Here is a 15,032-nt window from a genome sequence, read left to right as displayed (position 1 = left end):
TTGCAATATATTCAAAACTCTGCTGCTAGACTTCTTACACATACTAAGCTCTTAGCTCAAATTATCATGGTGCTCTGATTCTCCCCTACAACACGACCTGCTCGCTCAGGTCCTCTGGGTCTGGACTCCTCTCTATCCCTAGATCTCGTCTCTCCACTATGGGTGGCAGGTCTTTCAGTGTTGTGGCACCCAAGATCTAGTGAAAGTGAACGAAATAGAGCACTCTGTCAGTCAGCGGCATGATGCTGTTTTCCTCTCAGGAGCCTGACAACACTTAATATAGCACATACATTAGAAGTCTGAGCTTGAGTGGGAAATAAATTGGCCACCCACCTCCTGTCATTTTCTCAACTTAGGGTTCACATACTTCTATGATGTTTTAAGTCTTTCCATGAAACAAGGACATTTAAAAAGCACACCTTCTCTGTATATGTTTATAGAATTTGTTAACTGATGTTTCACTGTGTTCTAAATCTTCCATATCAGCTACTCAGTGGTGGGCTTCATCGACAAGAACAAGGACACCCTTTTCCAGGACTTCAAGAGGCTCTTGTACAACAGGTCAATATCAACACCAGCATGCTTGCTTATTCATGCCCAAAATCACTGCTTTGCTTTCATTTAACCGTTATGACTTGTGTTGCAGCTCGAACCCTGTTCTGAAGGCCATGTGGCCTGAGGGTAAGTTGAGCATCACCGAAGTCACCAAGCGTCCCCTCACAGCAGCCACACTCTTCAAGAACTCAATGATCTCACTGGTGGAGAACTTGGCCTCTAAGGTCAGAATTTAGACAATGTTTGTACCTGCTTGCTTGTTAAGGAAGTGAACACATGAACACTAATGTACTGTTTATCACCCCTCTGATGATGTGTACAGGAACCGTACTATGTGCGCTGCATCAAACCCAATGACGTGAAGTCGCCCCTGCTGTTTGAGTATGAACGCTGTAAGCACCAGGTAGAGTACTTGGGTCTGCTGGAGAATGTCCGTGTGCGCCGTGCCGGCTTTGCGAACCGTCAAACGTACCCTCGCTTCTTACAGAGGTAAGCATCCTCTGCGGACCCTATCAGTTTATGAGATGATAATGATGATGATGATGATGATGATGATGATAGTTTGGGATGGCTTTTGTGATGCAGTGAGTCCAACTTGTATTAGGAATTTCTACAGGAAGTCAGTGCATGTTTGATTTTATACTCAGAAGAAATAGGGTTGGTCATGCAATATGAAAATCACAGCAGTGTGGCTTAGGACTCAAACAGAAGCAATTCCATTTTTTAATAGTCTAATGACCTCAAGCATGACAACACAAATTACACACAAATTAAGTAGATGAGGTTCTCACTGTAAATCCTTATAACACTTGTACCAGAGCTCTAAAGAACTGATCAGATTCAGTTTGACACTCCTGTTGCATAAAGACTCTATTAGTTACTCTAATTGAGAGAGATATTTTACTGTCACTCCCCCAAATCTGTGTAAAACTAAAACTAAAAGAAGGCCCTGAACATGCATGGATTATAATCTCTTACTTAGTGAGGCATGGCCTAATGGCACTGGGGGAATTATTTCAAAGAAACCTATCCCACATTATTTTCAATCACATACAGTGCATTCCTATTGTGTCCTCCTTTTATTTTACTATGAATTACCAGTATGTTGTTTTCCTCATCAGTGTGCAGTAATACAGATTGAAAAATGTAATCAGCTGAGTAAATTTCATCCATCCATCCATCCATCCACCCATTTTCCATACCGCTTATCCTACACAGGGTCACAGGGAGCCTGGAGCATATCGCAGGGAACTGAGGGCAAGAGGTGGGGGACACCCTGGACAGGGCACACACATTTATGCACCCATTCACATACTACGGACAATTTAGACAATTTAGACATCCTACAACGCATGTCTTCGGACTGGGGGAGGAAACCGGAATGCCCAGAGGAAACCCCTGATGTACGGGGAGGGCAGAGGGATTCGAACCCTCAACCCTGCAGATGCGAGGCAAACATGCTAACCATTAAATTTCACTTACACAAGTATTCAGACTTATTACTCAGTTCATTGTCGAAGCACCCTTGACAATGGATTGGTTTCTGCTTGCTTGGCAAGCTGGATTTGAGAATTTTCTTTCATCCCTCTCTGCAGAATGTCTCAATGCCTTTAAGGTTGCTTGGAAAATGTCGTTGTTACTTTGTCTGGCCTCTCACAAAACATTGTCAGATTCAGGTCAAGGCTTTCGCTGAGCCGCTCAATAAAAACATTCACAGACTTCACATTCACAAGTCACTCCTGTATTTTGCTGACTGTGTTTTGGATCATTGTCATGTTTGAATGGTGAATCTTCACCTCAAACTGAGGTCCTGAGTGCTGTTACACCCCTAAAAATGGCTAAAGGTGAAAATAGAATAGCTTTGTTCCCCACAACACAAAACAAAAAGACACCATGAAGATTCTATTTATACCTTGTCATGGTCAAAGAAAATCAGTGCTTATCTGACGACAATAATTTGTGCAGTTCACTTTTTCACTGCTATTCCTTTCCACTGTCCTGTCAGGTATAAGATGATCTCTGAGTTCACATGGCCGAACCATGACCTGCCTTCAGATCAGGAGGCAGTAAAACGTCTGCTTCAAGGGTGTGGCTTTGAGCATGATGTGGCCTATGGCAAGACCAAGGTGTTTATCCGTACACCACGCACCATCTTCAGCCTGGAGGAGCAAAGAGCCAACATGGTGCAGAGGATTGTCCTGTTTCTGCAGAAGGTGAGAACATTATCTGATCAGGATTGTTGAATTGTTGACAAAGTTGAATGCATGCTGCTGCTTGCATACGCATAGTTAAAAGTATAACCCTGGCCTAAGGAAAAGGAATAGAGATCTAAACAGAAATGTAAACAGAAGCCGAAAACAGAGATTCCTTGTGTGACAATACTGCACATCACTGCAGACATCAATGTGTGGAATCTGCACTCTGGCTATATTTGAGATTGATTGTATGACCTTTGTATTGACATAGCCATGCGCTGGCTCACAAAAATAGATATTGGCTTGACACCGCTGTGTTTTCCCTTATCCCCTGAGATAAAGTCCCATCTTCAGGGATGATGCTACTTTTATTAAGCATGCTGTTCACTTCAGGCAATGGCTGTCTCACCAGAGTGCAATGTCAGTGCTTGCGCTGAGTGACGGGCACCTAGGTGCTAAACACACACAATCACACACAACGCGCATTTCAATCTTCATGTGGATTAGTCTGCATGCTTCTTGCTATGTCTCCTTGTCTCTGTTGTCAGTGTTATATCATCTGGCCTTTTATCAGCACCTAGCAGACTGAAATGCTTTATGTCAAGAGTACCCGTGTTGAGAGATTTGGCAGAATCTGTGCCACAGCTCTCGTCCCCCAAACGAGCTCACTGACAAAAATTTTGAGACTCTCAGAATGGCTTCCATTTTTTAGAAATAGATTTTCCTCTTCTGATTAAGGATCAGCCCCACGATGTGTATATCTCTGATATATTCTCAGGCCTACAAGCAAGCAAAAGAGCTCTGAGCTAAAAGAGACGTGTTTTGCATACACGTCCGCCTCACTCTGACCTTCAGTCCGTCTCAATTCACTGCTCCTTCACAGCTTATTTCACGCTACCATTCTAAACCTCCCTGAGCTGTTCCTCTGCTGTTCTGCTTCTAATGCGCAAAGTCTAAAAAAAGCTAATACCCCTCACATACGACTTTTGAAAAACAAACAAACAAACAAAAAAAACATGTAAAGCAAAACGGATTAGCAGCTACTAAATACAAACATTCTCTGCATTATTCATGAACCTTTTTGTCCTTCAAATGATTTTTCAAAAATATGTTTATGCCTGAAGATAAAGGCGTTTATTTATCTGAAGATAAATAAAGCTTTGCTTGTTTATGCTAGTCTTTTAATTAACCTCTGTGCTACAATTTTTGTTACAATGTCAAAGTTTTATGAATTAAAATATCACAAATATGCCGTTTACTGGAAATGGGTATATTACAGCATTACTCGTAGAATGTAAAAGCTCTAAGCAGCATGATTGATGTGACTGGCTACTCTTGAGCTGTTTCCTGTTGTTCATTTGAATTCCTGTGATGGATTTTTCTGACATATGATGTATCCAAATTTATCCCAACAAGCCTCTTCAAATATCTGACAGTCACCTGGGATTTACTTTTCCTAATCCTTCCGTTTTTAACTTGTCATATAAATCTGTAGTCTTTTATTCAAAGAAGCATTCCTGCATAAAACTACCATTTAATATATTTCTGTGTTGGATAGTATTCAGTAGTGCACTATTGTCTCTCGTAACCGCTGCTTAAAGGCTGTCCAGCTTTAGAAGTCCTAATTGCTGGAGTAAAGACTAATTTTTGAGTTTATGATTTTGTATTGTTGTCATGTTTGTGTTCATTTTTTGTTCCAGCAGTACAGTACTCAACATACATTATACAAATATATCCTCATTTTGGGAACAGTTCTATACACTGTTAGTATGAAGGACTTATCCAGGGTTGTTTGGATGGTTAAGGGTTCTTAGTGTTCTACTCAGAATCCTCTCTGATAGGAAAACACTCTATAATTATATTATTGTTCAGTATAGAACCAAGGGTTTACCCAGTTGGGTAAGTGTACCACTTTAGAGCTAATATTACTGATATAGCTCTGTTATCCCTACGGAAAAAAACATCAGTGAAATTCTAATGGTTTCCACTATAGATACCATTACAAACAATCAGCTAACCATTAAAACAATTTACCATATTTATTATTACCATGCCACCAATAGAAGGCAACAAATTACCTGTAGGGACCCACAGGGAGCATTACAGTTTCCATTAAAACCAATACAATTCCCAGTATAGCCATTAAAACCTTTACAAATTCAATGAGGGTTTCTATTGGGGGTTTTTTCAGCAGGGATAACCTGGACTAATGTTCATGAAACTTTTTTTCTTGGACAAAAACAACAATTTCATACCTGGTATGTAAATATAAAGTGGTGCATGCTAATGGTGGCTTTCAGCTGTGGGAACATCTGTTAATAGCTCAGAATAAAAGGACACTGAGAGAGGTCACCAAAAGAGATTACCAAATAAGACACACTGTGACTTTTATCAATATTTCACACAGTAGAATTGCCCTAAGTTGAAGAGTTAAACTGAGGTAAGTTAGCTAGCACATGTTACTGTTTATAGCGTTTGCTAAGTGTACAAGTTAGATTGCTATCCATGTAGCTAGTAGGGATGTAATGATACACAAAATTCAAATTCAATATAATACAGTATGGTGGTGTATTGATATGATGCATTTCTGATACAGCAAATGTGCTGATGTGTTTGCTTTCCATTTTCAGTTGATAAAAATATTCAACATAGTAAAAGTACAATAATTGAAACTTAATAATTATCATGTTGGCATGATTCAGTTTAGACTCTTAGCTGTATATAACAAAACAAAAGCCTATGTAATAAAAGTAAAGCATTGCTAATTAAGCATTAGCTCTCTAGCCAAGCTTTAACTGGTGCTACTCAAGGACTCTGTCCATGTCTGAAGTGCAAGGCTTTTGTTTGTTTATTTATTTATTTATTTATTTATTTTATATTGTGCTGTTATCTAGTTATACTGTGAAGTGTGTGTAGCATTAGATGTGTTTTAGAATCCTGTGTCCTCGACTATTGAGAAGCATTCTATATTTGCCGCTTTGAATGCACCTGTGCATGAGTTTGATGCTTTTATGTTTGCGTCTTGTCAAAGCAACTGACTCTTTCTGTTCCTCCTTGCTGCTGACCATCTCCAGAGCTAATATACTAATAATCATAATATTCTAGAAAAATAGCTTGTGAAAAACAGCATGATTAGGAGAAGCTTGTTGTTTGTTTTTTTAATTTTACTTATAGGTATCCACTTAGTGACATCATACGCATGAGTGGACTTCAGTTTCATTGTTATGCTGATGTCATACCACCAACTCTGATAAGCCATCTTTTTTCTGATTCACTCACTGCATGCATTAGGGACATCAAACACTGGATGTCCCTGAACTTTTTCAAACTGAATGATAATAAAACTGAAATATTGTTTATTGGTTCAACTACTTCAGTCAAAAGTAGTTAAATCTTCTTCCTCTGCGTGTAATATTGGTGTTTTTATATGACACTTTTTATATGGTGTATTTATATCAACTCTATAATTGAAAAAGTCTTTTTACCACCTTCATAATATTGCGCGTCTTCGATCCTCTCTGACTCTGACTGATGCTGAAATCTTAGTTCATGCCCTAATCACTTCACGTCTGGATTATTTTAATGCCCTATTTATTGGCTTGCCCAAAAAATACATTTCAAAATTACAGTATCTTCAAAATTTAGATGCAAGTGTTCTCACCTCCACCTGGCGCTCTGTTCATATCACTCCTCTTCTGCATGATCTCCACTGGCTACCTGTGGCATTGTGTATTCAATTTAAGTTACTACTTCTAACGTTCAAAGCACTAAATGGTCTTGCCCCTCCCTACTTGTCTGACTTACTCCATCCATACTGCCCTACTCGGTCCCTTAAATCATCAGAACTTGGCCATTTGTCCATATCTAGATTTCGGCTGTCTACTGCAGGTGGAAGGTCATTTTGTGTTGCTCCTCTGAAACTATTGAACTCACTAGCTCTTACTCTCTGTAACATCACTTCCCTGTCTAGATTCAAGACCCAACTAAAGACATATGTTTGAAATATATTTTTTTAATTTCCCCCCAATTTATTACATTTGTTTTGTATGTATTTAATATATACTATGTAAAGTGACCTTGAGCTTTGGAAGGGCGCTATATAAATAAAACCTTGTTCTTCTTCTTCAACTTGAGATAAAGAGTGAAACACTTTTTCACAGGAAGGTTTATAATAATAGAAGCAGTATTTTATGATGAATTGCCTACTTTATTATGCAGTCTGTTGAATGTATCATTTAATATGCAGACGTATCAAATTTAGAGCCTTGTATCAAACTATATAATACAATACACCATACTGTTACACCCCTAAAAGCTAGGTCAATGAAGTAACATTGTTGATTCTTAAATGTGTCCTTTAAAAAAAAAAAAATTATTATTATTTTTTACTTTTGAGCACGTTTGCTGTGTATGACTCCAATTTCAAAGTCTAGTCCATGACTATGAGAGAAATATAAAAATGCATTGACCACAATCAATGTATGTGCTTAATAGACCATTCAATAAGCTCTTCTCAAGGTCTGCTGCATAACTCACTGAGAGATGAAAATGGTTTTTATCCATTATTTTGAATGGAATCTGTTGAGGCTATTGGTACGTTGCTCAGTGTCAGTAGTTAATCGACATCTCGTGACTTGGCAGAATTTTGTTTGAGCGGTAGTTCTATGTGAAATATCTTTTCTATAGCAGCAAACATTGACTTTCGTAGTGCTTAGGATGTTGAATGTTTTGTCCTGTCATAAGACACGATGAACAAAATGAAGAATTCTTAGTAAAATGTGATTGGTGGTAACGATTTAATGTTTGTCAAATATAAAAGTCCACTGATTTGAATTAGGCATATGACTAATTACTCATTATGTGTCAGAAGAGAGAGAGAGTAGTGTTTAGTGCATGTGGAGGCAGTGACAGTTGCGTCAGTGGCCATGCTGTTGCAGTAATGACAGCCCCCCTACACACACACACACACTCAAACAAACCCACTCCAGAAGCCTGTTAGAGGTCATAGGGAAAAAAAAAACACGGTGGTCTCCTTCACAGTTGCATGCAGCTCAGCCCTGCATTATTGATTTATGAAAAACATTACTCTCTCACTCCTACTCTTCCCTCACTCGTCTTGAGTCTCTGGTGATTAGCGGTTAGGGATCTGTTGTGCCTGTGCTGAATCATGTCACACTATCAAAGTGTGATGCTATCAGGCCAGTGTTCTTGCAGCAAGTGTGTTGTGGAGAACCGCAGATATTCCCCAGTAGGTTTTTCCACATGTAGCAATTGTGTGCTGGAATTTGACTCCTGATTGTTGGGGGTGGTTTTGCTGCACTGCGTGCCTGTCCGGCTGATTAATGATAAGCCAGCACGCATTTTCTCAGTCATCTGTAGGTGACACCGGAAGGAACAAGGCATGCATTGGAATAGCATATATATATTAAGAATTGCAGTTCTGTCATGACTCAAAAAGAGGAATTTGCAGTGATTGTAAATCTGGTATTTTGTGAAGTGTTGATTGATTCCAGTGAATGCAACCCAGTGTCTGACAAAAGGCTAACTAGCTATTAACATGTCTCTTCAGCCAATGAGTCCATTAAAAACCAAATCAGAGCTAGTTAGCATTGCAATCTGTCACACTTTATTGCAGTGAGAGTTCCGCAGCCAGGCTGTAAATTTGGAGCATAAAAGCACAGGCAGGCGATGCAGCAACGTGTCCAAGTAGTTAACACACCAATCCAACTGGCTTATAGTAGGGGAGGGGGAACCAGGGGCTGCTCCTGGCCTAATTTACCCACATTCCCCTGGGTACGGCCCGTCTGGCTGCACTCCTGTTTAAATGTCTCCTGCATCGTCAACATAGACTCATTGGTCACACAGTGAATATCTGGCTAGAAACTTTCAGTTTAAAGTGACAGGAGGCATCTTGATGTAATGGTTCAAAACAGGAAATATTATGACAGGAGTGTCAGGATCAGATGTGATGTAGCGTGACTGTGTCGCCGGTTTAAATTGTACTGTGTGTAGCAATGACTCACACCGATCTCTGATGGGGGAGAGACGGACATACAATGGGGCATAGAGAGAATGGTTGCAGTTTTCTCTGCAATCTCTATTAGCCTATTTAATCTTATTATGGATCTTGTAGAAGGCTCATAAAAATGGGAGTTACAATAGCGCTCACTGTAACTAACACACAGAAAGAATAGAAGAATAATCATTCTTAATAAGGCTATCTAACTGCTAAGAAAACATACACTGCTGTTTTAAATAGAAGTGAGTCAGAGTCAGTGCTGACCGCAGGATTGGATTGTTCAACCGTTCCTAATTATTTCCATTTATTTTTTGTCAATAGTAAATCTGTGACCATATCCGGCTGTCAGTGCAGAATGTAAACATAGTAGGCTATGCTGTTCTGCTTGGGCTGATGTGGCTTGCTGTTTCTTTGACCTGCATCATGACTCACAGACAACACTTTCCACACATGTCCATTGGCTGCATGTTAATAATTAGACTAATTACTCTTGCTTTCCCAGCATGCAGCAGATTGGAGTGACTGTTTTTCCCTGGAAAATGGTTCCCCCTATTGGAAATCAAAACGTTAGTTGATTCCACTAACCATATGTTGACCTTTTGTTCCAAACCAAAACTTAACAATGAAATGAGGCTATTACTGCAATACTTATAGGTTTATACAACAAAAATGCTAATTCTTTGAAATAATAATAATTTTTTTTTTTTTAAATCACGAGTTTTAGATTTGTAGCCCACCCAATTTTGACCCATATTGGGAGGATATGCAAAATGATGTGTAGATTCTGTTATTCGTGTAGATTATGTTGAACTACTGTGTGAAATGTTTCTCTTTCAATTAGATGTAGAGTCTGTTCAATGTTTTAACAAATTCTGATTGTTGTCTACTATTTTGGAAGGTAAAATCCTTTTTATTCCAGTAATCATCCCTAATACCTGCTCATATTTTGGTATATTGGTAAAGCATTATTCTTTATATATGTATGTAGCACTTTTTTTCCACATCTTGAGTCTGAAATCTTAAGGTTTACATTTAAATCACTGCAGTATTTTAATGTTGATGGCACAGTTCACAATTACACTGAACAAAACCATTCATGGATCAATGTATTTAAATTAAGGACAGAATTTCCACTTAAGTAAAATATGCTAGTTCGAGAAAAAGTAAATAATGGCACGTTTTAAATAGAAACACATAGATTACAAACCTAATTTACTGTACAGACATAGGTATTATATCAATATGTAAATGTTGCTTTATAACTTAAGTGGAAATTTTGAACCACAAATGATATTCTTCAGTGTAGTAATAGATTAAACATGAGTCAGACTACACAAGTACATTTGTTGTAGTGATAGTCCATAAATCAGACTAAACAAGTACATTTAGAAAAACACCCATAGGACACTTTTGTAATGGTTTCTTGAATGCTCTTGCAGTGCAGTGTTTGGCATGGGCTTTAGTGCTTTAGGTAATCAGCAGAATGATCACATTAATGTGGTGTGAGGTTCAGCTAATGCCTTTAAAAACAAAATCTAGCAAACCTTTTTGTCATTGGTTAATTTTAGGCACTCGTTTCTTTGATTCCATTTATTACTTAATTATTATTTGTATTGAAATGCTTTTGAAAATGAGTTTTGGCCTTGAACAACAATATACATAAGCAAGAACTACATAAGCACTTAAATCCAGTCATGGTCACATTACAAACAAGGATCAATGTGTTTAGCTGCTTGACTCAATATTTAATGACTTGCTTCGTTAAAAATGGGAAGAAAAGGAAATCTAGTCCCAGTCCCAGACTGGGGCATTTCTGGAGCAGATTTTGATGCAAGGTTAATTAATGATTGTCCAGATATGAATATTTACTTTTCATGCAGTGTAAGAAATGAGTAAAAGTGCCAATATGTCTTTATTTATACAAACATTTATTCAAGCACATATTAGCTGCACCGAGTGAGTGAGTGAGTCGTTGTGGACAGAAGGGAGCCGGCACTATCGTTACTGAGAGCTGAGCAGCTTAAACAGCTCCCTGGAGATCCATTACCCTGTATTGTTAATGCTTAAAGTCGAGGGCTAGAGCACTTTGGCCATCACAGATCACCATTTGTTTTTTCAATCTGCATATGTACGTGTTGTTTTATTTTCACCCACTATCATTACCTATGTAATGATTTTAATTAGTAATGGTTATTTATAATAATCTGTAATTGTGTCTGTTTTCTGTTCCTTTCCATAATTTCCTCTCGTTTTCTTAAAGGTATGGCGCGGAACCATTGCTAGAATACGTTACCGTCGCATGCGGGCTGCACTCATCATTTTGCGCGCATACCAGCGTTACAAGGTCAAGTCCTATATCCGAGAGGTGCACCGGCGCTTCCAAAACATACGCAGCATGAAGGATCACGGCAAGCACGTGAAGTGGCCCACACCTCCCAAAGTACTGCGCAGGTTTGAGGAAGCGCTAAGAAACATCTACAACAGGTCAGAGACATAGTAAACACTAAAACTCATTATCTCTAATCCTCAATTCCTTGCTGTATTACACTCACATAGATGCACACACTTTAGGACCTGAATAGGAATCAGTGCCCTGCTGTAACGTAGGAGTCGATTATGACTCTAGTTCACCGTTAAGTCCTACTCTAGAGCAGTAATAATTAACATCATGTTTATCTGTGACGCATGTTTCCTTTGTAGAGATCTGGCGTGGTAATAACTTGACTCATACAGTGTGGCATGTGATGTCATATGTAAGCCTCCACACTCACCCAGTCATTAGCGTTCAAGGAAACTGACCTCAGGCTTGTTTCGCTTACATTTCTGTGTGTAGATTCATAGATCTGAATTCTACACCCACACTCATATCCGTATCTACACCCACATTACTCTACACCTTTTTTTTATGGGTGTGAATCTCCCTCCTCCAAGCATTTCAGCGATTTGCATATATGAAAGATTTCGCTCATCTTGGTCCATGAAGGGAGTGTTGATAAGTTAAAGGGACTGTGCTTGTGTGGTATTTGGTTTCCAAAGCACATAACACACCTGATTTAATGTATGACAGGATCTAAAGGCTTTATATTTGCTTATAGGACAAATGTAAATAATATAGCCGTAGATGTGAATTTATTTCCAAAGACATAATGTTGAAATGGGGGGGCATGTATTGATAAGACTTTCAGCAAGAAGTTTTTATTTAAAACATTGTAAAAGCGGCCAAAAAGTGATCAGCATGTGTGTGTTGCAAGATGGTACAAAGCTGTCATCTGGCTTTAGCTTTGATCTAACACTTTTTGATCATGGCATAATTCCATATGGGTTATTTTATTCTTAATGTTTTCAGTATTATTATATAATGTGGGGAGAAAAAATACAGGTGTAAAAGTAATAAAGTAAAAATGTGGAAAATAGTAAATGAATAACATGAATAACACATACAGTAGAGTGGTGTTTTAAGATATGATGATGCTGTATTCCTTGCATTTTTATTCATTATGCTTTTGGGTTGTCCATCTCTGTGTCTGTCTGAGATTCTCGTTGGTGTGATATCTGTAGAACAAGTAGTTAAATGTTATTGGATTTATATGGAATTCTCTTCATAATGAGCAGATGAACTGATTAGATTAGTAACTGGTACAAACAGCTTCAAGGTAACCACAAGGTCAAATGCCTGCAATAGTTTTTCTTTGATAGCTTCCTTCCTGTTTATATTTTGAGCCATTTACATTCATTACCAAAAGGATTGGACTTGTTGGTAGACGAGGCATCCCTGTGAACACTATTTGGCATCAAGTTCTACTTGGTTTTTTTTCCAACTGTTTTATTTTAGTGCAATATTTTATACATAGCACTGGAGTCAAAACTATCTACACCCCTACAGTTAACCTTGGTGAATCTTCCCCTGGATAACAGCACTGAGCCTCTTCCTGTAATGTCTAACAGTGTTGAGTGATCTTGGGCCATAACTCTTTTTATCTTCTGTTGAAAGCCTTTTAGGTTTCCCTGTGATTTTGTGTGGAATTCTCATGTGAGCAATATTATATTTGGTCAACGACAAATAGTTTCTGAAAGTTTGAGTATAAATGGCTGAGCTTGTTTTGACTATGAACGATTGGTTTCCTTTTATTTTACATATTCTTTAGGGGGTGTCAGTAATATTGCTGCTTGTTTTGGAGAGAATATACTATTATATAAAATATATATGAGAATGATTTCTCTTAGGCAAAAGGAAGTTCTCCAGAAGGTTACTGGGAAACTTGTTTTTCTCCTAAGGGGCACTAATAATTCTGTACTGTAAGTCTGTTTGAGTACAATGTTTTATTTTTCTTTTCTTTTCTTTGTGTGTGTGTGTGTATGTGGTGAAGGTGGTGGGCCTGGACCCTAATAAAAAACCTGTCTCCAGAAGAGATGTTGCAGGTTAGGGCTAAAGTGGCCACGTTGGAGTGCCTGAAGGGTCAAAGGGCAGACCTCGGCCTGCAGAGAGCCTGGGAGGGCAATTACCTGGTCAGTGATAGATTTATATGCAGTTGATGAAGCAATTTAAAAACAAAGAACAACACTTAAATTGAACAGCGAATGAATGTTATTTCCACTGGTCTATACTGTGTGTGTTGATGCTCAGAAGCGGGACAGTCCTGAGTCAGCATCTTCCTTCACCTTGGTGTCCAGTGACCTGCAGAGGAAAGATAAGTTCATGAGAGTTCTCTTCTCCTGCAACGTTCGCAAGGTACAACACACCTTTTACTTCATGTACTTATATTTGTACTTGATGTCTTTCCTCCGTCCTGATATATTTTACGATTAATGTTAATTCTGCTTCTGTAGATCAACCGCTTCAATAAGGCAGAGAACCGGGCGCTGCTAATCACTGATCGTCACCTCTACAAGATGGACCCACTGAAACAGTACAAGCCCATGAAGAGCATCCCACTGTACAATGTACATATCTACTACCAGTCTCTTTTCTTTTATTGCAAACATAATCCAGATATCTATATCTACACACACACTACACATGTAATTAATCCCTTTCTCAGATGATTTGATACACATACTGATGCTTAGCATACACAAATGATACAGGTAAATAAGTAATGATTCAATTCACTTCAATTCATTAGTAATCTGATATGATTCATTTTAGTTCCAATACAATTTATTTCAGGCCCAATCCGACATAATTCAGTTGAGATAAATTGATTGATTGATTTATTGATTGATCTTTATTGTCATTGTCAAAAAAACAATCAGATTTTCAGATTTCTGTCCAATTAAATAGTGTCCCACCCCAAACATTATAAAAATCCATGGTACTAGCAGTCAAGTACGGCTTAGCAGTGGCTTTGAGGTGAGCTAAATGCTATTGGCTATTTTAAAAGGGGTGGAGCCACTCAATGTCCCACCCTGACTTCCAGTTTCAGTAGAAATTACATAAACACATCGGATATTGCTGCGCGTTTCAAGGCACTTCACAAGGACTTTAACATAAGTTCCGAACTTGTTTAGGAACTAACCGTTTCCTGGGCATTCTACAACATTAAACCTAAACTGATAATCTTATAACCACTGTATAAACCAACCAGAACTGTATCAGTGTTTAATCTTTTTCCTTAATATTTCGAACCAGGTCTTGTGATCTTTTGTAGACCCCTGATTTCTTTATTTTTTCAGATTTGATTGTCTTTTTTTTGCATCTCCACCTGCTGTGCATCAGTTTTTGTCTCATTTTACAAGAAAGAACATTTTTGAAAAAAGTTTTTTTTTTTAGACCATGCTTTACATGTTTAGAATAACATTGCTCAGCTTTCTGCGTTATTAAATTGTCCATCATGCTTCACGCAGTGCTCAGGTTGAGCCCTTCACCTGTCTTGCGGATTAGCTGTCACTAAACAGGCTTAAACCTGGAAGCTTGACCTCCACACAGCAGCATCCCCCCACTTCAAATCAAAAGACGCAGTCGTTCGGCACCAGACAGAGTGGATTCCTGAGATATAGCCAGTGAGAAATCGGGATAGCTGTAACCTGCAGTTCTAATCCATCTGTAGTGTGTGCCGTAGCTGTCTCAGAGCTGCAGTGGGCTCGAGGCCATATTTCTAGCAGAGCTCTATAATACTGGGTTGACAGTAAAGGAGGGGGGTTGGTTCATGTTCTTAGCACAAAGTATGTCTACAGGCTGTGTATTCGACCTTCTATCCTGTAGAAAAGCCTTACAAAAATATCCATCAGACCTGGATCCATATCTGAGTGAAAAAAAAAACTGC

General features: G+C 38.6%; 1 protein-coding gene across 1 annotated transcript in view; it reads left to right on the top strand.

The window, feature by feature from the left end:
* The window catches only part of myo1d (myosin 1D), a 74,160-nt gene that overhangs the window by 33,620 nt on the left and 25,508 nt on the right, over window positions 1-15,032 (top strand). Inside the window, exons 13-20 of the mRNA XM_017483866.3 lie at window positions 487-561; window positions 647-779; window positions 878-1,044; window positions 2,561-2,768; window positions 11,030-11,253; window positions 13,137-13,275; window positions 13,394-13,498; window positions 13,597-13,710. Coding sequence (XP_017339355.1) covers window positions 487-561; window positions 647-779; window positions 878-1,044; window positions 2,561-2,768; window positions 11,030-11,253; window positions 13,137-13,275; window positions 13,394-13,498; window positions 13,597-13,710 — 1,165 coding nt within the window. The remainder of the gene's footprint in view (window positions 1-486; window positions 562-646; window positions 780-877; window positions 1,045-2,560; window positions 2,769-11,029; window positions 11,254-13,136; window positions 13,276-13,393; window positions 13,499-13,596; window positions 13,711-15,032) is intronic.

Source organism: Ictalurus punctatus, chromosome 13 (genome assembly GCF_001660625.3).
Source record: "Ictalurus punctatus breed USDA103 chromosome 13, Coco_2.0, whole genome shotgun sequence".
NCBI lineage: Eukaryota > Metazoa > Chordata > Actinopteri > Siluriformes > Ictaluridae > Ictalurus > Ictalurus punctatus.
The sequence above is the reverse complement of the archived record's forward strand: the minus strand, read 5'-3'. Positions and strand labels throughout refer to the sequence as shown.